The sequence below is a fragment of the Pseudoliparis swirei genome, chromosome 7 (assembly GCF_029220125.1).
Source record: "Pseudoliparis swirei isolate HS2019 ecotype Mariana Trench chromosome 7, NWPU_hadal_v1, whole genome shotgun sequence".
NCBI classification, from domain to species: Eukaryota; Metazoa; Chordata; class Actinopteri; order Perciformes; family Liparidae; genus Pseudoliparis; species Pseudoliparis swirei.
The window spans coordinates 4,495,708-4,522,275 of NC_079394.1; the positions used below are offsets into that span (position 1 = coordinate 4,495,708).

Below are 26,568 nucleotides of genomic sequence, written 5' to 3' on the forward strand. Positions count from 1 at the left end.
AAAAGAAAATATATAGCAAATTCCAAGTGTTTTCAAAATAAAACGTGTATTTCCTTTTTTTTTTAGTAAACCCTTTAAATGAGCCTGCGGTTCCACGTTTCATGTCATAGTGTATTCACGGAGGAATATAGAATATATTGGAAGAATAAAATGTCAAATAAAATAATAATTCCCCACTGTCCAATTAATTGTGGTACAGTTTCTCTTCCACTGCAATCCCTATGACAAAAAACATGCTTTAAATTTGAAGGTGAATGTGTGCAGCTTCCGGTGTCACACCCTAACTTGACCCCACTCTGAAGGTACACAGTAAAGCGTGGCTGCAGCTCCTCCCCCAACCCGCTAGTCAGTCCTCCGCTATTGCTAACTAAACGGCGGAACTACAGCAGCAACAGTCAGTTGCTCGTCAGTTGTCGAGGCACTGCGTTCACGTGCAGTTCTTTCTTATTATCACTCTTTTGAGGAGCTTATCGACTGCAGCCAGGGAAGCTAACGAGAACAGCCCACACGTGATTCTTCAGTTAACGTAAGCTAAGATATTCGCGTCGTTTGACAGCTAACGCTAACTAGCTAACTAGTCACGTTTGTATTCCTGGTAATTTCAAAACAAAACCCGCAAAACGGAGAAGTTGAGGCGCAGCTGTCACCTCCGAAGCAGCTTGCTCCAAAGAAGCCTGCGAGGGTCAAGACTGTCCAGCGGCCGAAGATATAATACGCCGTTCATGTGATCTTTGATGCGCTCGGTTAATGCCTAGACACCGGTATTTAACCGCCGTTAAGGTTACTCTGAAGAAGCTGTAAGCAGGTTTGACTGCGCCGCGTTTGAACTGTAAAAAACTAACCCAAAGCTCACGTAAACGTCCAGGGACGTGGTTCTCTCATCACGAGCAGGTTCACGTTTTCTTTTGGGGATTTAAATGTCCGAGAAGAGTTCATCGTCCGTTTCGGATGAAGATGCGGATCCGGAATCTGGGCAGCATGTGGAGCTCGGTGGCGTGTTGAGCAAGGTAACGTAATATACACCAATGTTAATGTTAAATGCAACAAAACAAAAAACTTATCAGTCCAGTGATCTTAATCACACACAACTAGTCTGACAGCATAGTGAACGTTACTAATAATCTGCAACCAGTTGGATTAGTCCCTGCGCTACACATCTATTGGTTGCATAGTTCCGCTTGCTGTTTGTCTTGTAATTTAACTCCTGCGTGTTTACAGTGGACGAATTACATCCACGGATGGCAGGACCGATGGGTCGTGTTGAAGAACAACACGTTGAGCTACTACAAGTCGGAGGATGAACGGGAATACGGCTGCAGGGGGTCCCTGTGCCTCAGCAAGGCTGTTATCACAGTAAGTAACTAAAAACACATCTGTTCCGACTATCTGGATTAAAACACAGATTAGCACTTCAGCGGCACTTAAATAGCTCTTATTATTGTACTTTTGCAGTTCGACTATGTTGAGGAAATGTTACTTTCTGTATTCTTGTTGTTCTTAGTTTGTACTCTTGGTTGATCCACTTATTGTAAGTCGCTTTGGATAGTAATGTAGTAATGTAGTAGTAAGTCTATTTCATGGGACGTACTGCTGTTAGAAAAGCAGGACGAGTTTAGCACCTGTCAGGGAATACAACCTCATAAAATGGGCGACCGTGAAAAGCCTCATTTTTCGGCAACAGTGCTTTTGGAGTCAGGTTGCTTCTCTTGAATGTCTCGATGTTTTGTTCCCTCTGTCCCTGAGTTGAACTTTAATTCCTTCGATGCATGTTCCTCAAAAATAGAAAGGTAAACATTCACCAGTAATTAGGCTGCTATTAAGACCACGGTGGCAGGGACCTGTATTTTAGCGGACCAGAGCATTATTTCTCCAGCAATTATTTGAGATGTCATAGATGGATGGATTAGTATCCCGCAAGGGGAAATAGTTTTAATAAATCACGCCGTCCACGATCGCCGCTATTATATCTGTCTACTTGAAATTGGTGTGACCGATCGTTCGTGTGTAAGCTTTGACCGCGTACTGTGGGTATCAGACCTCTGTGGTTCTGGTGCGATCATCCTGTTGGTGAGATAAGTAGAAATCACACGCCCTGGTTAAATATTCACTGGTCTCTCTGAGCATACCGCCACCAAGTACACAGGCCAAACACATGGTTTTACTGTGATTTGTGAACTAGGATTATAAGACTCAAAAACAGGATTGAAACCACAACATGAAAGGTTAGTTAGTTTCCTCTACTCACTTGATTGAGCTTTATGCCAATTATTATGTTTGTGCACACCTGAATGGAACTCCACAAGACAGGCATAGTGATTTGTAATTGTGTTTATTGAAGGCTAACTAAGAGTGTACACAATTGATGTCCACACGATCACTTATAATTAGGGTAGTGTGACCCACACAGTCACTCACCTCTAACTGCCTTTCTCTTCTTCCTAAATAAAGCCTGTACTGTCTATGGAGACTGGAATGAGCGCTCAGGAATGCACGAACAAGCCTCTCTTTCTCCTCTTGCCTAATATCCGTCTGTTACTCGCCGTGGAGCTGCAGATACCCCACACTGTACTCGTATAGAATCGACATGTGCATGAAATGTTACCGTCTGAAAATGCCCAAACGTAAAACTCCCATCAGTTCAACCTCTTGTCAATACATTGGTGTTTTCCTGTCAGTTACATGTCCTACAAAGCAAGCGCATAGAAATAATTATATCCATTCACAAGCTTTTTTGCGCACGCACCAGCTTAAAGGCGGCTCGTAGAAGAAAAAGCTTCAGTCTTGGATGTCTCTTTTGGGAGGAGGTTATCAGAGTTTAACTGATAATCTCCTCTTTCCTATCACTGAAGATGCCACAGCCCTTATACAGGGGGAAAAGCAAGTTCAGCAGGAATATTCAGCAGTGCTTATGCAACTGGAAGGAGATTGTTCAAGGCAGAGTCATACACAGGGTTGTAAAGCAGAGGTTTATGGGCTGTGAGATAGGCTGGATCTTTCCAACCAGTAATGGAATTCACTTGAGCTTGCCATTGCATGACCCTCCTAGTGGAATGTAGAAACTGGAGCGCATTTCACGTTACACCTGTCTCTTAAGTGGAAACGTTTTCCCGACGTTGTCTGTGACTTGGTGTTAAAGTGAAAAGACAATGCGTAAAGTTATGCCGTGTTCAGAGTTGTTCAGAGTTCATGTCGCTGCTGTTCAATTCAACCGGCACCTGAGCGTCATTCAGCAAATCTAATGAAACGACATGAGGTTATGTCAGCTGGCAGAGAGGCCGTAGTCAATAATTTATGTTCCATTTTATGTCAGTTTTGTTTTTCAGAACAGACGGGTGTGTTCAGTGAGTTGGGTGTGGCAGAGCAGGGATTTGGATGAACACACACACACACACACAGAGCGCGCCCTTCACCCTGGGAATGTGAAGAATCTGTGGAGTGAGGTGTAGTTGTCGGGGTATCCCCTGTTATCAAATACCAGGCAGCTGCTCGCTCTGCAGCGATATATCAAGTTAACATAAACTTCAGGAAGGTCTGTAGAGCTCACTTGATATGTTGTCATGGCTTGCAAGAGAAGTGCGTTGTGAAATTCATCAATTCACATTATGCTGCGTCGGAGTCTCCCTCAACCTCTTACGCAACCCCAGTGGTGAGCGAGCGATCTAGATGTTGTGAACATGGAACTTTCAATAGCTAGAATACACGGTACGATCTTATCCCGGCCCACAGCTTTAAGCAAAATCCAACGATTTATGTAATTGTGTCATAATATAATACATTCCCTTGTATAATATTTGGAGATATGAGGGGGGGGGGGGCGTTGCTATTAGTGGGGTAATTATCAGTGTATCTATTTGATTGTTTACTGTATGTGTAGTGTGCACTAGACATCTAGAAAATATTTATTTTTTTAAATCACAGAAAATTCACATAATTCTGTGATCTTTCAAAACTAGCTAGTAGTAGTTTAGATTGTAAGTTTGCTCTAAAGATAAACAAATTATTCGTTTTTTTTTTTCTTCCCCCATTTAATTTAGCTGACCTTTTTATCCAAAGCGACTTAGAATCATACGCCGTAGACACGGCTACAGGGAGCAAATCAGGGTTAAGTGTCTTGCTCAAGGACACATCAACTAGGGCTATTGTGTGTGTGTGTGTGTGTAAATCTAGCACCCTTAAATAAAGAATAAGTATCCTGTGAATTCTCATCAAGGCAGCTTCTCCACTAAAAGGGCGCTGTGGTGTTGTCGGTGCTACTGGGTGTTGGCAATTGAGTGCGAGTGACCGCCGGTCTCCAGTCCATTAACGGCGGTGTGAGAGTATTTCAGGGTTCTGTCTGGATTGTGACCTCCAGTAACCTCAGGAAGCTTAATGCAGCGCTACCTGCAGGTGAATGTGTCTGCACTGCTCCCAACTGGACAAAGGAGAAGTTGCATTCAGGGTTCACCATTGCGATCCTTTTCTGGTTTTAGTCTGTGTTAAGACGGCGTGAAACATAATGTTGGGTCTATAACTCGGTTGGTGGAAGAAGTTGTGCCAAGTGTCGGGACGTTGAGCGCAGCTCGTGATGAATAACGCTTTTTCTTTCTCGCCTTGTTCTCACAGCAACACGACTCGAGAGGGACGCGTAAAACTCTCGATCGTACTGAGAAGACCACTCCATTCAGAGGGGTGAAATGGGGGGGGAAACTGGTATTTATTTGTACTTGTACTTCCACCACTTCTTTAAGCTGGTTGTTGGCACAGTCTGGAGAGTATCGACCGCGATCAGATGGCGAACCACGATGCATCGATAAATCAGAAAAGATGAAAGGAGTCGGGTAGATGGAAATTGTGCCGACGATCCAGACACAGGCTCCTCCCTGCCTCCCACTCTCTCTTTCTCTCATAATGTACAAGAGGCTGCTCCCCCCCCCCCCCATTTGGTACTTTATCACACAACCAGCTCTGGATCGCCCTCGTCCCTCTCTCTAATACATATATGCATGCTGCCTCTGTTTCTATCCCTCTCTCGTGTCTCTCGCATGCAAACACACGCAGTCATGTGTGTTGGCTCAGTGATGGATGCTGGACATAAAGATGGACACGATGAAAGGTTTCACATATCGGGGGGGGGGGGGTGTGGTCTGTTGAAATGTTTCCGCAGCAGGAGAGGAGAGCGTGTCCGCCTGCGTCTCCGAGGTCCTCGCGTGTTCCCGTGGAAGACAGTCTTCGCTCTGCAGACTCATCCTTTTCGGCTCGGTCCGTCTCTTCTGCTCCCCGGAGCGGCGACGCTCCGCCCGCTGCGGAGAAAGTGACTTTTTCCCCCTCCCGCTCTCACAGCCGCTTTCTTTTACTCGATGAGCTAAGCGGAGCCTCGACGGCGTATCCTCCCTGTGTCCGGAGAAACCGGAATACTGGATTTAAAGCCTCTGAATTGTCAGAAGAGTGGGAGTGTTGAGGGAGCGCCGGGGCCATGTTGGGGCCAGCGAGCCGCCGGGACTGCAGCAGCGTCCTGCTCTGCTTTGGGTGTTGGAATGGTCTAATGGTGGGCTCAGAGCATGTCGGCATGGCCGGCTTCCTGTCACTCATCACTGCCGTCTTTAGTTCGTGTGCCACAGCCCTTATACAGGGGGAAAAGCAAGTTCAGCAGGAATATTCAGCAGTGCTTATGCAACTGGAAGGAGATTGTTCAAGGCAGAGTCATAAACAGGGTTGTAAAGCAGAGGTTTATGGGCTGTGAGATAGGCTGGATCTTTCCAACCAGTAATGGAATTCACTTGAGCTTGCCGTTGCATGACCCTCCTAGTGGAATGTAGAAACTGGAGCGCATTTCACGTTACACCTGTCTCTTAAGTGGAAACGTTTTCCCGACGTTGTCTGTGACTTGGTGTTAAAGTGAAAAGACAATGCGTAAAGTTATGCCGTGTTCAGAGTTGTTCAGAGTTCATGTCGCTGCTGTTCAATTAAACCGGCACCTGAGCGTCATTCAGCAAATCTAATGAAACGACATGAGGTTATGTCAGCTGGCAGAGAGGCCGTAGTCTTGGTTCTATGAAGGAGAAATACTGGAAGGAGATTGAAGTCTTATTTCTCATGATTAGAGCGGATATCTCCTCGGCTGAGTGCAATGGTCAAATTCCAATCTCGGAGGAAACGGGAATTCTTTGTTGCACGTGTTTGTGTGCATAAGACGGTCAGTGGTTTGAAGCGGGCGGGGTGCAGTGTAGGGGAGTGAACACGTTTAAAGATTTGGCCGACTAGTTGCGGGAAAAGTTATGATGACCCAGGTTCAGGCAAAGGCGTGCTGAACGACTCTCTGCTTTTGCACAGTTCTGCTGTGGTCGCTGAGGGTTGCACCTGCAGACATGAGACATCAGTTCCTCATTAAAATTCCAGATGTGTTGTGTGGTCGAGGCTTTTATGTGACTGATGGAGTCCATGTGTGTCTAGAATGTGTCAAACAGACTGTACTAGCATCATAGTTGGATTTTTTTTCTAATTCCTCTGTAATTTTAGTGAACTAGGGGGAAAAAAGTCATATTTTTTGGTATTAAAATATAGATTTCTGGTGATTTGTGCTTTCTGACATGACCCATGCTCTGCCTTACAATCAACCGTTCATGAGCCCTCTCTCCTCTCTTTTCAGCCTCATGAGTTCGACGAGTGTCGTTTTGACATCAGTATGAACGACAGCGTTTGGTACCTCAGAGCTGAAGAGCCCGAGCACAGACTCCAGTGGATCGAGTCCATCGAGCTGCACAAGGTGAGTGGAACGGGTTCCTCTTTCTTCTTTGGTTCTCTGGATCTTTCTCACTGGCTTCCTTTTGCAGCTTTTGTTTGTTTGTCATTTAGACTGTCTTGTGATAAAGTGATTTATGGTAATGTCGCCCACCCGCAAGCAAGTCAGCTGCATTATTATTATTGCTATAATAACTAATACCACAGATACTCAGTTTGCCTAAATCCTTGTTACGGATTTTTTTAATTACTTTTAGGTATTTGTCAAGAATCAGAATACATTTCTTATTTCAACTTGTGGCAGTAATGATTACTGAATTATTTGGCTTGGAAAACCTGGAAACATTGTGTTATTAGTATAAAAAACTCAATCTAAAAAGTTTATTGCTGATCTATTCACTTGCAAATGAAAAGAAAATATATAGCAAATTCCAAGTTTTTTCAATAATTTATGTTCCATTTTATGTCAGTTTTGTTTTTCAGAACAGACGGGTGTGTTCAGTGAGTTGGGTGTGGCAGAGCAGGGATTTGGATGAACACACACACACACACACACTCACACACACAGAGCGCGCCCTTCACCCTGGGAATGTGAAGAATCTGTGGAGTGAGGTGTAGTTGTCGGGGTATCCCCTGTTATCAAATACCAGGCAGCTGCTCGCTCTGCAGCGATATATCAAGTTAACATAAACTTCAGGAAGGTCTGTAGAGCTCACTTGATATGTTGTCATGGCTTGCAAGAGAAGTGCGTTGTGAAATTCATCAATTCACATTATGCTGCGTCGGAGTCTCCCTCAACCTCTTACGCAACCCCAGTGGTGAGCGAGCGATCTAGATGTTGTGAACATGGAACTTTCAATAGCTAGAATACACGGTACGATCTTATCCCGGCCCACAGCTTTGAGCAAAATCCAACGATTTATGTAATTGTGTCATAATATAATACATTCCCTTGTATAATATTTGGAGATATGAGGGGGGGGGGGGCGTTGCTGTTAGTGGGGTAATTATCACAGTGTATCTATTTGATTGTTTACTGTATGTGTAGTGTGCACTAGACATCTAGAAAATATTTATTTTTTTAAATCACAGAAAATTCACATAATTCTGTGATCTTTCAAAACTAGCTAGTAGTAGTTTAGATTGTAAGTTTGCTCTAAAGATAAACAAATTATTTTTTTTTTTTTTTCTTCCCCCATTTAATTTAGCTGACCTTTTTATCCAAAGCGACTTAGAATCATACGCCGTAGACACGGCTACAGGAGCAAGTCAGGTTAAGTGTCTTGCTCAAGGACACATCAACTAGGGCTATTGTGTGTGTGTGTGTGTGTGTAAATCTAGCACCCTTAAATAAAGAATAAGTATCCTGTGAATTCTCATCAAGGCAGCTTCTCCACTAAAAGGGCGCTGTGGTGTTGTCGGTGCTACTGGGTGTTGGCAATTGAGTGCGAGTGACCGCCGGTCTCCAGTCCATTAACGGCGGTGTGAGAGTATTTCAGGGTTCTGTCTGGATTGTGACCTCCAGTAACCTCAGGAAGCTTAATGCAGCGCTACCTGCAGGTGAATGTGTCTGCACTGCTCCCAACTGGACAAAGGAGAAGTTGCATTCAGGGTTCACCATTGCGATCCTTTTCTGGTTTTAGTCTGTGTTAAGACGCGTGAAACATAATGTTGGGTCTATAACTCGTTGGTGGAAGAAGTTGTGCCAAGTGTCGGGACGCTGAGCGAGCTCGTGATGAATAACGCTTTTTCTTTCTCGCCTGTTCTCACAGCAACACGACTCGAGAGGGACGCCAGAAACTCTCGATCGCATTGAGAAGACCACCCATTCAGAGGGTGAAATGGGGAAACTGGTATTTATTTGTACTTGTACTTCCACCACTTCTTTAAGCTGGTTGTTGGCACAGTCTGAGAGTATCGACCGCGATCAGATGGCTAACCACGATGCATCGATAGATCAGAAAAGATGAAAGGAGTCGGGTAGATGGAAATTGTGCTGACGATCCAGACACAGGCTCCTCCCTGCCTCCCACTCTCTTTCTCTCATAATGTACAAGAGGCTGCTCCCCATTTGGTACTTTATCACACAACCAGCTCTGGATCGCCTCGTCCCTCTCTAATACATATATGCATGCTGCCTCTGTTTCTATCCTCTCTCGTGTCTCGCATGCAAACACACGCAGTCATGTGTGTTGGCTCAGTGATGGATGCTGGACATAAAGATGGACACGATGAAAGGTTTCACATATCGGGGGGGGGGGGGGGGTGTGGTCTGTTGAAATGTTTCCGCAGCAGGAGAGGAGAGCGTGTCCGCCTCCCGAGGTCCTCGCGTGTTCCCGTGGAAGACAGTCTGCCTGCAGACTCATCCTTTCGCTCTTCGTCTCTCTTCTGCTCCCCGGAGCGCCGGGACGCCCCGCCATGGAGAAAGTGACTTTTCCCCTCCCGCCTCACAGCCGCTTTTACTCGATGAGCTAGCGGAGCCTCGGGCGCGAGCCCTCCGCCTTCCCTTTTGTGTCCGGAGAAACCGAATACTGGATTTAAAGCCTCTGAATTGTCAGAAGAGTGGGAGTGTTGAGGGAGCGCCGGGCCATGCGGAAGCCAGGCCGACTGCAGCAGCGTGCCTGCTCTGGGTGTTTGGGTGAATGGTCTAATGGTGGGCTCAGAGCATGTCGGCATGGCCGCTTCCTGCTTCCTGTCACTCACATCCTTTGTTCGTTTTATACAGTGCCACAGCTGTGATATACACGATAAACAGTCTATTGTTGCCTTTCTACAGGCATGGCATTCATTTACATTTTTTTATTTGCATGCGGGCAGTTTTATACATTAGAAGTACTGATGGTCGAGCTCATTAATTGTACTAAATTTCAGATTAGTTACTACTTTTTATTTTTTTTAAATTTAGCTGACGCTGCACGGATGTGTGCTTTTTTCCATCAGGTAATTTATCAGATGGCAGGAAATTCACTATACACATCTCACTCTACACATCTCACTGTACACATCTCACTCTACACATCTCACTATACACATCTCACTCTACACATCTCACTATACACATCTCACTGTACACATCTCACTGTACACATCTCACTCTACACATCTCACTATACACATCTCACTCTACACATCTCACTCTACACATCTCACTATACACATCTCACTCTACACATCTCACTCTACACATCTCACTCTACATCTCACTCTACACATCTCACACACATCTCACTACACATCCCTACACATCTCTCACTACACATCTCACTCTACACATCTCACTACACTCTCACATCCACATCTCTACACATCTCACTCTACACATCTCACCACATCTCACTCTACACATCTCACTCTACACATCTCACTCTACACATCTCACTATACACATCTCATCTCACTGCACATCTCTCTACACATCTCACTGTACACATCTCCTCTACATCTCCACATCTCTACATCTCCACCTCTCTCTACACATCTCACATCTCACTCTACACATCTCCTCTACACATCTCACTCACTATACACATCTCACTATACACATCTCACTCTACACATCTCACTCTACACATCTCACTCTACACATCTCACTCTACACATCTCATTACCATCACAAGGCTCTAGGTACAACATGCCATTGCACGTGTTGTGATTGGGTGAGTGTTGGATCTGCGTGGCCGTGTCATGCAGCTGAGCAGGTGCACACGTCTCGAGAGTCAACTGTCAATTATAAACGGTGTTATTGATGTACGGACGACTTTTCGTCTGAAGTTAATTTACTCGTCTAAAAACTGTCATTCTGGCGATAGAAATGCAGGCCGTGTTTGTTTAAGGGATTGATAGCAGGACACAGATTACCGTAATACTGAGGATGAGGTGGTTTGAATCGGACTATTGCAGAAGTGAATTAATGATTAATGCAAACAAAATGCCTTTGCAGGTATGAAGACATTCAATTTAAAGAGCCATCAGTTTACAATATTATATTCATGGTAAACATACCCTTTAACAGCAAATAGTGTGTGTGTGTGTGTGATCTCCTCTCTCTATGGGTGCTCTCACTGTTGTCCACAGTCTTTTAATTCATTTAATAACTAGAACGGGCACTCGGTAGAGCGCATACCTTCGCATATCACAAGATTGGGCATTGAATTATCAACATTTTGGCATTAGTTGCATGCCAATTGGATAGAAATTGACCGCGCTATGGTAAAAAAAAGATTTTTACCTTTTCATGACTTTGACCCGATCGATCACAAAATCTAATCAAATGGTCCCCGGATAATAACCAATCATCCCACCAAATTTCATGCGATTCGGTTTAATACTTTTTGAGTTATGCGAGTAACACGCATACAAACATACTCTACATATAATAATTTCAGACTTTGTCTGGTGGCACTCATGACTCCTCACTACAGTTTCGACCGGTTGAGTGCATTTAAGTACGAGACTAACATTGGGTCATGAATCGGCCGTCTCGCTCTGATGTAGTGGATAATAGTTAACAGCTGCATGTAGGATAAGCAATAATATTTTCCTTTTGTTGGATTAGCTGACATAAGTTAGGTTAGTAATGGAACAAATGGAGTCGCTGCCACTCCCTCCCTCTCGGTCGTATGAGATGGTGCACTTTTTTCACTGTTGATGGACGTGTGTATTAGTCAGGTTACATATCTTTGGCAGACTGTTTGATTATCTGTGTGTTTAGGCCTGCTGCTTTGGTCGGCCTCTGCATTACTCGGTACTTCTAACTGCTAGAATTGATCTCCCCTTTCTTTGAATTGTTATTTTCTTGGAAGCAGACGCTTTTTAATAACGTGCCGATTGTTTGTCTTGTAACAATACCAATTCTTCTTCTTCTTCTGTTCCCTCTGTTTTCCTTCGTCTTTCTTATCCATATCATACTCTCTCCTTCCTTCATTATCTCCCCTTTTTTCTTCAAATCCCTCCCTCTGGATTTCAGGCTGAGTCCGGTTACGGTTCAGAAACCAGTCTCCGACGTCATGGGTCCATGTTGTCTCTTACCTCAGCAGCCAGTGCCGTGTCTGCCACATCCACGTCCTCCTTCAAGGTGAATGTCAGATTATGTCAGATTCTTTTGCTGAAGTATTTCCATCAATACACAATTAAACTCCAGCTCCATTTACAAAATCCCCTTCTGAGAATACCTGAAGCCGAGCCACTCGATCGTTATTTATTTTCTCAGTTATCAAATTTTTTTTTTTTATGATGATCTTGTCTCGTGGTTAAAGCTGTACTTCTCTTTCTCTCTTCTCAGAAGGGGCACAGGTTGCGTGAGAAACTATCAGAAATGGAAACCTTCCGGGACATTCTGTGCAGACAAGTGGACACGCTGCAGAAATACTTTGACTCCTGTGCTGACGTCGTCTCCAAAGATGAATTTCAGAGGGACAGAGGTAAAAACGCTATTTAGTTGGTGTGAATGCATTTTTCCTAATGAGTTTGCCTTCTCCTTTGTAAACATGTAGTGATTTTTCTTCTTGTGCATTTTAGCCCCCAGCCTGTAGATAGTTATTAATAATTTTGAGTGATGTTTTTATATTTTTATTGATGTAGTTCCACACCAATGGACAGTTTACTGACAGGATAACCAACATATTAACCAAAGATAAAATATATGATGTGGAAAAACATATAAAGCCCAGTTGAGCAAATACATTTCTGCAGGAAATTGCACCATGTTTTAATTATTTAAACACCGTTTTAGGTATCTGATATTAGTTTGCATGATTGGTCAATGCCACAAGAATACAAAAACATTCTAGGATAATTCAAACTGAAATTTACAGCTGTAAAAAACACAAACAGACTTTTTTCTAGCTTCTTCTTTCTTTATCATCATATTTGCAGTGTTTAAAAATAGCGTCCAGTGGCCAAACATTTTTCACGCGTAGCGTATCAGAGACTGTTTTAAATCGAGACTGTTTTACAAGAATCAAGATTATTTGAACAACGTAGCTGGCCGCACTTAAATGTGTAGTCAGCTGTTTGGCCGGCAGCCAGTATTTATGGAGGCGTATAGTTCAGCTTTACCGAAGGAAAATCTCACATTTAGAGCAGTGTGGACATGGACACAAGGAATTAGAACGGGCACTCGGTAGAGCGCATACCTTCGCATATCACACGTTTGGGCATTGAATTATGAACATGTTGGCATTAGTTGCATGCCAATTGGATACAAATTGGTAAAAATTGGAAGGTAAAAAGAAGATTTTGACCTTTTCTTGACCCGATCGATCCCAAAATCTAATCAAATGGTCCCCGGATAATAACCAATCATCCCACCAAATTTCATGCGATTTGGTTTAATACTTTTTGACTAATGCGAATAACACGCACACATACAAATAAATAAATACACGGCGATCAAAACATAACCTTCCGCATTTTCAATGCGAAGCTAATTAGTCTTGATGGTTACTGGGCAAGGAAATATATCCTAGATGGAGCTGTAATTGGCTCATGCTGCATTAAAGTTGAAGGCGAGCACTTGGTAAGACTCATTGAGAAAGGGAACCAAAATCAATCCACTTCCAGGGCACTCTGTTGTTTAATCTCCGAGGCGAAGGCTTTCTGGAGCTTCAATATCACTTTCATGTTGAACCTTTTCTCGTGCAGGTTTAACAACCTTTCGCGAGAAATATCCCACTGCTCCTTTTAACAATTGTTCAATTAAGAAAGGGCAGTAACTTGAACATATTTAATTACACTTATTACGTCAATCTTGTTTGAGGTATTTACAGGGTTCTTACGGTCATGGAAAACCTGGAAGTCATGGAATTTTAAAATGGTCATTTCCAGGCCTGGAAAAGTCATGGAAAAAAGTTAAATCATAAAAGTTTGGGAAAAGTCATGGAAATGTGTTATCACGTGTTAATTTACGCCGAGTTTGAAATAATGAATATGTTTTTTAAAGAAAGACGCTCAAAATATAAGCCGGCGTACGCTCTCAATACGCAAAATGTTCTATATTTTTAATGTTTATACCGAGATTTCAGTTTGGTCATGGAAATGTGTTTTAAAGTCCTGGAAATCCATTGGTCAAAATGTGTATTAGAACCCTGTATTTATGCAAATCTTTAGTAGATGCATCTTAAGCGTTGTTATTTTCTCATCTGCAGTCGAGGAGGACGAAGAAGACTTTCCTACAACTGCAAGACCCGAGGGTGAACCCAATCACAACAACGGCAGCAAAGAGAAATGCGAGTTTGCTTTCGGATCGTCGCTTTTATTTGAGAATATCGAAAATGACTCGTTCGCTTTAACGCGAAAAGCTAATCAAGTCGCACTCGGTTATTTGTCCTTTTTGTCTTCGTCTGCGCCAGTGTTCTCCCCCGCCAGTCCCAAAGGTATGAATGGAATCGACTTCAAAGGCGAGGCCATCACGTTCAAGGCCACCACAGCAGGGATCCTCTCCACCTTGTCCCACTGCATCGAGCTGATGGTCAAACGGGAAGACAGCTGGCAGAAGAGAGTGGACAAGGTGCGGTCTCGCACTCCCCACCCAGTGATTCAAATGAATGTCATGTGACTAATGCGCCGTTTTCCGTGAAGGTGTGTCGGCCGTCACTGCTGTGGCCAAGCGACGTCGTCTGCGGAGCGTTTGTTACCCGCTGACGACGATTGTAGAATGTTAGAACAACTATGGATGCTGGAGTTGATGAGCAAAGTTACGATACTAATGGACGGTTGTCGTTTTGGGAAAAGTAGAAGGTGATTTAATGGAGTTGGCTCATATTGATTTATATTTTCATCCATTAGTTGTATTTAATAATACATAGATATATGACAGGTTGGAAAGACTAGCATCAATTCCTTTGGATGTAGTCCAGATCTGCTAATATTTGTCTTTGTTATAAATCTGTCTGGATTTTATACGGATATGTGTTTAAGTTAATTTGTTCATCCTTTGTAAATCTGTTTGTTTAAATGCTCTATCCATGATTTTTTTTTGTGTGGAAATGTTAAGCTGCTTTAGTGGATGGTGCCTTTAGCAAGATATTTCACAGTTAAGCTCCCTAACTATGAACTATTCATACACTCTGTCATATTCATTGGATGTGTTTTAACTCTAATCTGTCCTTCTGGTCACATGACATCTATTGTTCTGTCCATCCTGGAGAGGGATCCTCCTCTGTTCTCTCCTGAAGGTTTCTTCCCTTTTTTCCCCCCTGAAGGGTTATTTGGGAGTTTTTCCTGATCCGATGTGAGGTCAAAGGTCAGGGATGTCTGTGTACAGATTGTAAAGCACTCCGAGACTAATTTGTAATTTGTGAAATTGGGCTATACAAATAAACTGAATTGAATTGAATTCATCAACTTACAATTGTAAAGCAATATGATGTTTAAAAAGAGTGCTTAGTCAGCATTTAACAAGTGTGGGAAAACTGTGAGTGTCCGAAAATTACACAGTTCAGTGTACACTGACAACTGTAATTATTTTAATTGGATATAGTGGTTTTTTTTTGCCAGGTAATCGCTATAACTTAATGTATACATTTCAAATTAGTCAGACTTGCTTACCAGAAGCACAAATGCACCTGTTGCCAATAATGAGCTTTAATCCTTATGTTATTTGATTGTTTTGGTTGAAGTTGAAGTTCCCATAACGGCTCTCGTGTCTCGTCTGGAGAGCCCTCCGTGCCTCCAGAGGTATGCTCCCCACTTCACACTACATCCTGATCAGCTCGGCTGAGGCCGTCGAACCAGTTCTGTGTGTGAAGACATGCTGCCCAACCCTAAAAGCTACAAAAGCAGGGAAATGCTTTTCGTTAGTCGGACCGCTCGGGTGGAACTACCTCAATCTTCCCTGCGTTTGGCTTCAGATGTGTGGAGTTTTAGCTGCCTGACGCGGAGTAGAACTCAAAGTAGTTCATGATACGCTCTCAAAGGAACAAGACGCGCCCGCTCACTCCTACGGAGGGAAGTCAAACGATGACCGCAAAGTATTTGTGGTATAGTTTGTGGAAGCCTTCGCTACAAAGGAGGACAGAGCAGCTCAAATACCAGAGATGGATACCTCTCCAGACGTGCAGCCTCTTCTTTAAAGTAGGTCTCTGTCTCGTGTCTCCGAGCTGCTGGATCTCCTCCTGTTTGTTTGGGTTATATTCCCACATCTTTCAGTCCACTTTGTCTGGTTTCAATCTCTCTCCGAGTCTAATTTCCCTCCAATTAAAGTTCCACTACGGTTTTCATTCTACAATTAATAATAATTAGTTTTGCTTACGTGCCATGTCTTAGTGCAGTGTGGATAAACTGTCTGGAATAATACACAATGTTGTATTTCGATCACAGAGAGGCCAAATACATCGGCTGGTTTGCTGTGTTTCAACGCTTTTAAGTAACGTAAGATGAGATGACCCAATGTTTGTTCTTTCGTTGCATCGCGGTGGCCTGTTGTCGCTTGTTCACTTGGCTGAAGTGTGTTTATAGAGTGTGGGAATAAGACGTTGGGTGAAACCTGTTTGAGAGCACGCAGCCGAGCGGTGGAGAGTTCGCCCGATGTGTTTGTTTGTAACAGTCCTCGCTTCACTTCCCCTTTCTTTTTCTCGCAACTCTTTATCAACTGAGATCTGATGAAAGGAGCATCGTCACTGCGGCCGAGATGTTTGTGGACTAACGCCGAATTCCTGTTTGTCCAAATTAGAGGATCAGCTGATTTCTTGAATTCAGAACAAATGTTTTAATCTGCGGTTCTATTTACATGCGTCCCGGTTGTTTATCTCTCGAGTACAGTGGCACTAGGACTGTACTCGGGCTGCCCCCTCTTAGTCGATTAATAATCAACTCATCGGTCATGTGGTCCAAGTCGACTATTCAATTCAGTTTATTTGTATAGCCCATTTTCACAAATTACAAATTTGTCTGAGTGCTTTACAATCTGTACACAGACATCTCTGACCTTTGACCTCACATCGGATCAGGAAAAGCACCCAAATAACCCTTCAGGGGGAAAAAGGGAAGAAACCTAAGACTAAGAATGCTTTCGTCAATTAACCCTTATTTTGTGCTTTTTCAGACTGAACGATTTATTCCCAAGAAACTTGTAAACGCAAGATTTGAAGATTTCTGTGTTTTTTAAATTAACTTATTGATTAATCGACAATCGTCCGAGTGTTTGTCGACTAAATGTTCTCCTCCGCTGCTCTCCCTCTGGCCAGGAGCTCGAGAAGAGGAGGAGGGTGGAAGATGCCTACAAGTCTGCTCTGAATGAACTGAAGAAGAAGTCCCACTACGGAGGCCCGGACTACGAGGCAAGATGACAATATACACTGATTGGAAAACGCTAGACGCGCATCAGAAAGACGTCCTTGACTTCGACCCGTGTCTGTTACCATGTGCATCCTTATCTTCCTGCGCATTTCCCACCGCTGTCCTCACGGGGTTCTTGTATTGCCGACATTTGTTTCTCACAGGAGGGGCCCAACAGTCTGATCAAGGAGGATGAGTTCTTCGATGCGGTCGAAGCGGCACTGGACCGACAGGACAAGATAGAAGAGCAGGTCTGATGGACCGCGTCTAAAACAATTGCACATTTAGTTTGGAAGACGCCTCGGAGATCTCCTCGCCCTCCCTTCCTCAGCCGTCTCTTTTAAACCGAGCACCGTGACACACATCACACACGCGGCCTCTCTCCGTCGTATCGTCTTTATCTTCACTCGCCGCCCATTGTCCTTCTCTCTGTCCCCCAGTGCCAGTCGGAGAAGGTCAGGATACCACGACTAACTCCAGTTCCTCCGCGAGACGCCTACTCCACCATCGGTACACACCGGTTTGCCACCAAGGTGATCAACACATTTCCTATTTCTCTGCATCGTGTTTCCGTTCTGCTTTGTTCTCATGTGTAACTAGCGGGTGCTGCTGTTTGCCACGTCTCGTCTTTTCCGTCTGAAGCTTAATCCTCTTCCAGCCAGTGTGACCCGTCCTATGAAATGCTGCTCGAGCCGGATGTGATTGCATCCTTTGGACTGCTGCAGGGCGCCTCTTTCGATTTCGTTTCTTATTCCTTTCTCTTTCATTCTTCCTCTCTGCTGCACAGCCCCGTAGCCATTCTTCTTCTTCCCTGTCTTCAGTTGAGCTAGTCAGTGCTTCAGATGACATTCACAGATTCAGCGATCAGGTACTGTATCTGCAGGGGGATGCATGATGATGTCTACGAACAGGTCTCCATCATTTCACAAACATTTACCAAAGTCTTTAACCCTCCTGTTACCTTTCGGGTCAATTTGACCCCATTCAATGTTTAATGTCGGTGTTCTTTGGGGTCAATTTGACCCCAGGCTGTTTTTCACTGTGTCAAACGTATAAGAAATATCAACTTTTTTATATATTTAAAGGGCTATTTAGGTAGTCAACAAACAAACATAAAGTACCTCACACTTAAACTTGGGAAACAATATTAATTCTAATAATTTTCTGGAGGTTTTAATTGCTGGGGTCAAATATGTTGGTAAATATAAAGGTAACAGGAGGGTTAAAGTATCTTATGACGCCCAACTGGACAACATTGATATTCCTGGAGGGACTAATAGGTTACATAACATGTCAGGTTGTCTCCATCACAGAACAGTCGCCTCACCACTGATAAGAAAACCGCGAATGTGATGCTGCATGACTGGGATCTAATGAGAGCTCTTCGTTTCCACCTCTTCTTTTAACATCTCTGGCTTCCACAGCACACGCAGGCATGAATCCAGACTGACGACACTAACGCATTGTTCGGATGTTGGATAACACTCCCAAGCAGGATCAAGTGCTGTCTATGTGCTTACGGCTCAGTGGTTACTGTATTTGTTTAAATAGTTCCCAAGTCTCTGAAAGGGGCATAGTTGTACTGTTTGCCCCTTACAATGTTACCAAAACCGCAAATGATGCCAGCACTGATCATTAACATTACACAAAGCAATGCGTTCTCCTGCTCCCCAAACTGTGTCCTGTTTGAAAGCATGTCCCCAGATACTCGGCTACAGAGCAGTAACACGCTCACTCACGTATTCATTTCATCATCACCTGTTCATCTTCTAGGCGGAGGAGATGGTGCAGGATCACATGACCTACTCTCTCCAGGATGTAGGCGGAGATGCCAACTGGCAGCTTGTAATAGAAGAAGGAGAGATGAAGGTGATGAATCATTTCCCTAGATTCATACCTGAATAGTTCAGTCACGTTCACTTTTTAAAAGGTGCCGTAGTTTCAGTCGATGCACTGATGACAAATTGATCAGCTAGCGGAGGTGGAAGAGCTACACAAATACTTCAATTAATTTGTGCCACAGTGTAAAAAACAATCCATTAAAACTGTAAAATTAGTTATCAATACTTATCAGTGGGTAGAATCAAGAGCAGTGGTCCCCAAACTAAGGCCCGCCTCCACATTTGGGCCGGCCCCCTGAACAATACCAGAGGCACATTATGATTTTTTTTTCAGACTTTCCACACAAATCCTAGACTAGCCCCTGTCAAATAGAACGGAATTAGTTATTAGTTATTTCATAAATAGTGTTATTTATTTCCTGACTTTTTTCTGTGATAAACCCAGAGAGGGGTATTTGGTTATTATTCATTTCATAAATAGTGTTATTTATTTCCTGCCTTTGTTTTCTGTGACGATCCCGGAAATGGTTATTAATATTTGGTTATGTGTGGCTTTCTGGAAAACAATACATGTTTACATTTAGGCCCCCCTGCGATCGTCACACTTTTTCTGTTACAAACGGCCCCCATTAGAGAAGAGAAAAGTTATGTGGCCCTCGCAGGAAAAAGTTTGGGGACCCCTGATCAAGAGGATCCTTCGAGATATGCGTTATAGTGAGGCGGCGAATATGTTTGTCGTGTTAATATGACTTTCCCTTTGTTCCGTCTCACGCTCTGAACTTTGTGATCCAGGTGTACAGGAGAGAAGTCGAGGAGAACGGCATCGTGCTGGACCCCCTCAAAGCCACTCATTCTGTGAAGGGGGTGACCGGACACGAGGTCTGCCACTTCTTCTGGGACACGGCCGTCCGAATGGACTGGGAAAGTAAGTTCACCTTTTCAGAAGTCTCCATCATATAATTAATGTTTGACTTCCTCCGTTTTGATGTCCTGACCTGACCGGACTCTCCCTTTCTTCAGCCACCATTGAAAATTTCAACGTTGTGGAAACTCTCTCTGACAATGCTGTCATTGTTTACCAGACGCACAAGGTGAACTCACGTCTACGTGGTTTTAGATGTCACAGAAACACGTCCGATCGGTATTGCTCCGCAGTCTGTTTGAGTGCCCGCTGAATGCCTCTGGTTGTGTTTCAGAGAGTGTGGCCGGCCTCTCAGAGAGACGTGCTCTATCTGTCGGCCATCAGGAAGATCTTGGCCACGAATGAAAATGATCCCGACACGTGGCTGGTCTGCAACTTCTCTGTGGACCACGACAAAGCCCTTGTAAGATTACTACGTCACACCTGTCACGCTCATGTGCAGTGCATCAAATGTTGGATACAAAAATATTTTTGATTTATATTTTAATTTCAGCATATAATGTCAAATATAGTGTCACACAAGACATTGCTTCTTGGGCCTAAAAGAATAGTCCAATTCCAGTCAAATTAGCTGATGTGATTTCTGGCAGCTTGGAGATTTGTTTTAATTTACATCTCATTTGACTTCCAGCCCACAAACCGGTGCGTTCGTGCCAAAATCAATGTCGCTCTGATCTGCCAAACCTTGGTCAGCCCACCAGAGGGCGATAAAGAGATCAGCAGAGACAACATCCTTTGTAAGATCACCTACGTTGCCAATGGTAAGTACCTCTCCAGCCTCAGAGGGCTTCGTCTGTGTCAGCAGCCAACACGGCAACGCCTTTCCACCGTCATCCCTCCAGCCTAAAGCAGGGTTCGTACGGTCATGGAAAACCTGGAAAAGTCATGGAATTTTAAAATGGTTATTTCCAGGCCTGGAAAAGTCATGGAAAAAACTTAAATCATAAACGTTTTGGAAAAGTCATGTAAATTGGTTATCACCGAGTTTGAAATAAGTAATGTTTTTTAAAGAAAGACGCTCAAAATATGTATGCCGGCGTACGCTCTCAATACACAACATTTTCTAAATTTTTCATGTTTATACTGAGATTTCAGTTTGGTCGTGGAACTTTGGTTAAAAGTCCTGGAAATCCATTGGTCAAAATGTCAGAACCCTGCTAAAGGGCCTCAACATTAACGTCCAACCGACCGTAAATGCCAGAAGGAAGTGTTGCCCTGTCGCCTAATCGGTTTGGGTCAAGCTGTTAGAAGTTAAATCCACAGAATGATCTAAACCTCAGAGCAGTAATGAATGATATCACTTAACACACAATCTGATATTCCTGCTAATGCATTGGCAAACTGGTACAAGTTAATGTCTGTTGATAATAGCCTCAGACCAGCAGTAGAAAAGTCCTCAAGAGCTCAGCCGTCTCAACAGTCTCAATAAATACGGCTTCACCGTTTACCGGAGTCGTCACATTTTGCCACAATTTGCTGGGTGTTTGGTTTTGCTGACTTGCCGAGATCTGAGCGGCTGTTTTCAGGAAATACCTGCAGGTGGCATCAGGGTGGGTTGAGTGTATCCCGTGGATATGGAACCATTGTGGAAAGAATTATATTTTTAATAATATTTTTTATGACATAAAGCAGCGCTGCAATCCTCTGCCAGATTACTTAGACGCTGGGAAGGTCATGGGAACAAATATAATACCACGAGAGGGCACCCTAGACCTCTTTTTATGTACGCTGTTAGCACACGGGAGAGAAGTGTGTGTGCAGGGCAGAGCTCCTTAGGTTTAGGTCACTTTATTGGGTTTAATAAAGCACCAGAACCTGGCAACCTTCACCCACGGACCCTCTGAGCTTCTGACTACTTGTGACTTATCGTGTTGCCATCGTTTCCCTCTGTGGCCGCAGTAAACCCAGGAGGTTGGGCTCCAGCCTCGGTCCTCAGAGCCGTGGCCAAGAGGGAGTATCCGAAGTTCCTCAAGCGCTTCACCTCGTACGTCCAGGAGAAAACGGCCGGAAAGCCCATCCTCTTCTGAACTCCACGAGGTAACCAGTCACCCACACGCGTCTTCTCTCTTTACGAGAAGAGCAGTGTTAGTGCTACGCTGTGGTAGCATCTGGTATCTCGAGTGGCGCTTCATCCATAAAATAAAACTCGCCAATGTTCAGAATCTCTTTGTTCTGAGACGCGTCGTCTGTCTTTTTGTTTCAGGCTCGCGAGACGACATCGTTCATCGTTGAGTCGGCTCTGAGTGACTCGCCTGTCAATCGGAGCGTCTTGTCCAACGACTGCATCGGGACACTATCATTCAGGCCGTCCCCCAGGACGCCTGCGTGTAGAAGAGACTGGTTTTACAGCTTTAATCCATTAGTAGTTGGCATCCCGGCCACATTAACACGGCTGAACACCATCTGGTGGTCATTGGTACATTTGTATGTAAATTTACGAGTTTCCTAAGTGTTCTTTGAATTGTTGTTACCAATTATTTGCTTTTTTTTTTGTAAATTGTTTTGTATATTTCTTATGACTACATACTTTTTGACTTTTTTGGGTTCGCTTTAATCACTCGTATTACAGCTACGTGTTCTGCTGCTGCTAAAGTTACGACTACGAGAGAAGAAAGTCGATACGGCGGGAAACGCATCGATCAAGTGCGGCACATTAACGCCTCTCTTTTGCCTTCTCCTGTCCGTAGTGACGACTCTCTCTTTGCAGTTGGACAGAGCCGACAGCTTTGAAATCTTTATTCTTCCAGATTGTTATAGCGTAGCCTCCGAGCAGCACCACGGACACAATGTATTGTACAGAGAAAATGCGTTTTCAGTTAATGGGAGAAATGTGAATTGACTGTTAAATGCTTGAATGTGGTGACAGTAATGGGCCGAGGACGCCTGGAGTAGGCTCTAAAGAGCAGTCGCTAAGTCCAAAGTCACGTTGGACGATATTTTAGACACGGGTGACGGTGATAATCCAAAACTGTACGTCAATAATGGAGTTGCCTGCCATCTATAGATGCTAAGCGGCGGCCGATGTGAAGCGGTCTCTGCGTAACGTGGATTTCCGACAGATTATTGCAGATGTCCAGCCGTCGTGTCGGATGAACAGATTCTGCTCTTTCACTGGGATGTGGAGACGTTTTGTACCCCGTAGGTTTGTTTTTCACCACTTTTGAGGCCACTGGAAAAATTCCGCCCGTGCATTCACGAGCGTCAGGTTTGTAAATTAGTCGCGCTGCTATTGTAAGGATACGGTAAAACGTCGAGTCGGATGTCATCCGTACCAAAGACTTTGTCGTGTTCTAACATTACATTTCACATGCCACACTACAGTGCAGTGGCCTCCTGCCCTTTGACTGATAAACTGCCCCAAGAAAGCCTTAGACACCAGGATGTTTAAGACTCCTGGGTATCTTCACTGTACAGCCACCAGATGTGCATAGAAATGAAGCGGAGGAGAGGGAAGGGTCAGCATTTCACGTCATCTTACCTCAAGATGTGCATTTACGTCGATGTTTGAGGCCATCGTAGGTTGGGAGTTTTGCAATCGGTTTTTCTGCTTGGTTGAAAATTCACCATCAGATGTTTGGTCCGAGGTTGGAACGGATCTGGATAATCGTTTTGTTTCTTCTGATGATTACAAGAGCAAAGCTTAACGAGCAAAGTCGGCTTAAGAACGCCTCGTGTTTTTAACTTTGATATTTTGTCCGTGATCTCCACACTTTGTATATTTCTAAGTTGTACATCAGAAGTGTTTATTTGCACTAAATGAAAATGTTCTGTAAATTAAAATTGTTAGACAACAAGTACTGATTTAGTGGCACTGCTGTATGTTTAACCATCAACTGCACCCGCTCGTCCAGTTCAGGGGGGGTTCACCATGGACGGGTTGATACGCAGAGACAGACAACCATTCACGCTCGCTCACACGGGCAATTTAGAGTAATCAATGAACCTAAGTTGCATGTCTTTGGACTGGCAGGAAGCCAGAGACCCCATGCTGAGTGGGCGGGGGAGGGGGAGAACATGTATACATGCAGTGGGCTGGGTTTACCTCTAGATAGTGATGTGTTGGTATATTTATATATGTATATCACATACACACTGATAGATATGAAGCTCTTTAATGTTTGGATTAGAGGAGCCTTCTTTAGAAGCCAAAGTAGCTAAACAGACACTGACATTTTAGGCATTTTATTTATAGGCCTCTAAATATAAATATGCATTGTCTTTACATTCAGCAATTCAACTTTTTTTTTTTTTTCAGCAAATGTTAAAATATTGAGATTTACACAATAAATGATGGTCTCAACCAACGCGTGATCATGGAATTCAACATTAATAGTTGGACATGGTCTTGATGAAGAGGGATCGACAGCTGAGGCACGTCTCCTCACTCCTTGAAGAGGACACTTAATCACTTTCAAAGGATGTCCTGAGTGAACGCATCTTCGGTCATGACAAAAACCTCACAACACTTTTAGCTCCACATAAAAAATAATCAAATGTTCTATGTCGTGTCGATGACTTACAGAGGTGTGCGATTGTAGAGTAAAGAGAGAAAAGTGCTCTCACATATCCAAAACTGTCCATTTGTGTCAGCTAGCACCCCCCCCCCCCCATCCCATGCTTAAGCAACATATTCAGAGAAAAAATATTTCTTACAGTAATAACCAAAAGTGCCTTTTGATAAAGCGTGAGACCACCGTCCCTCTGCTGCGTGCTTCACCCGAGATCCAGTAACTGTCCGTTCTCACTTCACCTGACCTTCAGATTCCTGTCCGGGCGGCACAAATACGAGCCCGGTCCGGGAAAAGAGGGTCTTTAACCGCGTCGCAGTCCGAGTTTCATGACCATCATCTCTGTTCATGCGAGTCTTTCCTCATCCTGAGCTGGCTGCCGTCTTCAGTGACAAAGATGCCATCATAATTTCACCGTACACATTTCTCTTCAATCCACAACGTGTGCAGTTGCAAACTTTAAAAAAAATGCTTTCCTTTCATTCTGGAAATCAGAGAAAGAAAGAAAAAAAAACATTTAAAGAAATGTATCTACCCCCTCCTTCATATGCAATATAGTAAATAGTTAGATCTTTGTGTAGGCCATGAAAACAGGATACATATATAAAACTTATTGGCACTGCGTTCGTTCGCATGCTCTAATAAGAGACACTCGGTTCCGCCCGATGTTCATCACATTTCACGGTGTCACGCGGCTCCTGCAGATGTCCGTCACCGTGACTCGGTTGGTGTCTTCTTTTAGTCCATCAACCAGTAGAGAATCTAAGAAGGTCCATGTGTTGGCAATACAAGTGGCGACATGGATCGAGCAGCACTGGAAGTGGAGTCGAGGGCCAGCCTGGCCGTCCAATGGAGTGTGGCGATTGTCTTTGAATTGGCAGGAAGAAATGAAGGTTGTAAAGCTGCTCTTCTCACTGTCGGGGAGCAGAGGGGAAAAAGACGATTATCAACGTGGTTGAAGTCTAAATGTGAACGAGCTAAGATAACCGATATCTGAAGGGCTTGTGAGGATGACCCCGATGTGACCTGGAATAACAAACAACTCACCAAGTAGACATCGAGAACAGACCCGTCGTCACGGTCCATGTCCACGTCCATGGTGCTCTGCTCTGAAGTGAGGCAGATGGCACTGTCTTCCAGGGTAAACGTGGAGCTGGATGCAGCGTCCTCTCTGAAACCGGAAGATACGTTCTCAGATTAACCTGCAGGAGTCAGCCTCGGGAGAGCTTCGTCTGGATCAAAGTGAAGCAGGTGTCGAAACAGAGCTTGGAAAATGGATGAGAAACATACTCCCAAAAAACAAATCACTATGGGAGAGACTGAGATCAAAGAGACAAAGAGATGAACTGATTGCGGGCAGAACGGGAATCCTGTCTGCGGCGGCCGGAAACTGAGTCACAAAAATGTCTCATAGGAAATGAACAAAATCTCCTCAAGATTGAACACATTTGACCCCAATGACTCATCAGAATGAGACCGTTGCCGGGGGATTATTTACCACAAATAGGCACATGTTGCATCAGAGATACAAACAAACATCAAAATGTGGTTATTCTAGAAAAAGCAGAAAGTATTTCCAGTCCAGTGGAGCCAACAGGAGCCTTCCATGCAGCCAATTAAAATGCTTGTTAACTTCTTCTCTCTTGTTAAATCCTGGAGGTCATTTAAATTTAAACTAGAATGGGCACTCTGTAGAGCGCATACCTTCGCATATCACAAGATTGGGCATTGAATTATTAACATGTTGGCATTAGTTGCATGCCAATTGGATATAAATTGACCGCACTAGGGTAAAAAGAAGATGTTGACCTTTTCATGACCTTGACCATGACCTTTGACCCGATCGATCCCAAAATCTAATCAAATGGTCCCCGGATAATAATCAATCATCCCACCAAATTTCATGCAATTCAAGAAGATTTTGACCTTTTTCTTGACCTTTGACCCGATCGATCCCAAAATCTAATCAAATGGTCCCCGTATAATAACCAATCATCCCACCAAATTTCATGCGATTCGGTTTAATACTTTTTTACTTAAGCGAATAACACGCATACAAATAAATAAATAAATGGCGATCAAAACATTACCTTCTGCATTTTCAATGCGAAGGTAACTAAATAAACAGCATACAAGTACTTCAAGTAGGAAATACAGAGCAATTCCCCCTTCACCCACCAGGGGGCAGCTTAAGAGCTGCTTTCCTTGTTTGTACAGGTGACTAATATATTCAGCAATATGTGTGTTTTTTTCTTCTCTTTTATGACATAACTACTTTTTGTGTTCAAAGTCAAAGTGAAAGCCA

The 26,568-nt window shown here is 43.8% G+C and overlaps 2 protein-coding genes across 12 annotated transcripts in view; one reads left to right on the plus strand and one right to left on the minus strand.

Annotated features, from left to right (window-relative positions):
- The first annotated feature begins 351 nt into the window (after positions 1-351).
- On the plus strand, positions 352-23,552 carry LOC130197448 (ceramide transfer protein-like). Of its 4 annotated transcripts, XM_056420162.1 has the most exons (18): positions 352-1,007; positions 1,219-1,353; positions 6,626-6,742; positions 11,684-11,791; positions 11,999-12,137; positions 13,863-13,943; positions 14,067-14,224; positions 16,902-16,994; positions 17,157-17,243; positions 17,433-17,525; positions 17,780-17,860; positions 18,766-18,861; positions 19,626-19,758; positions 19,854-19,924; positions 20,030-20,158; positions 20,387-20,516; positions 21,655-21,792; positions 21,959-23,552. In XM_056420162.1, the coding sequence occupies exons 1-17, from the start codon at positions 918-920 to the stop codon at positions 21,780-21,782; spliced, it is 1,869 nt and encodes a 622-aa protein (XP_056276137.1). In that variant the 5' UTR covers positions 352-917; the 3' UTR covers positions 21,783-21,792; positions 21,959-23,552. The 4 variants fall into 4 exon arrangements, with proteins under 4 accessions (XP_056276137.1, XP_056276135.1, XP_056276138.1 ...); XM_056420160.1 differs by having other exon boundaries at positions 13,863-14,224; XM_056420163.1 differs by lacking the exon at positions 17,780-17,860.
- Positions 23,553-23,851: 299 nt separating this feature from the next.
- pip5k1bb (phosphatidylinositol-4-phosphate 5-kinase, type I, beta b) overlaps positions 23,852-26,568 on the minus strand; it is a 33,629-nt gene continuing 30,912 nt past the window's right edge. For 7 of the 8 annotated variants that reach the window (XM_056420164.1, XM_056420170.1, XM_056420168.1 and 4 more), the window contains 2 exons: positions 25,311-25,434; positions 23,922-25,177 (listed from right to left, as the gene is read on the minus strand). In XM_056420164.1, the coding sequence (XP_056276139.1) occupies positions 25,175-25,177; positions 25,311-25,434 (127 nt within the window). In that variant the 3' untranslated portion in view covers positions 23,922-25,174. Of the gene's footprint in view, positions 25,178-25,310; positions 25,435-26,568 lie in introns of all 8 variants that reach the window. The other variant, XM_056420172.1, reaches the window with a different exon arrangement.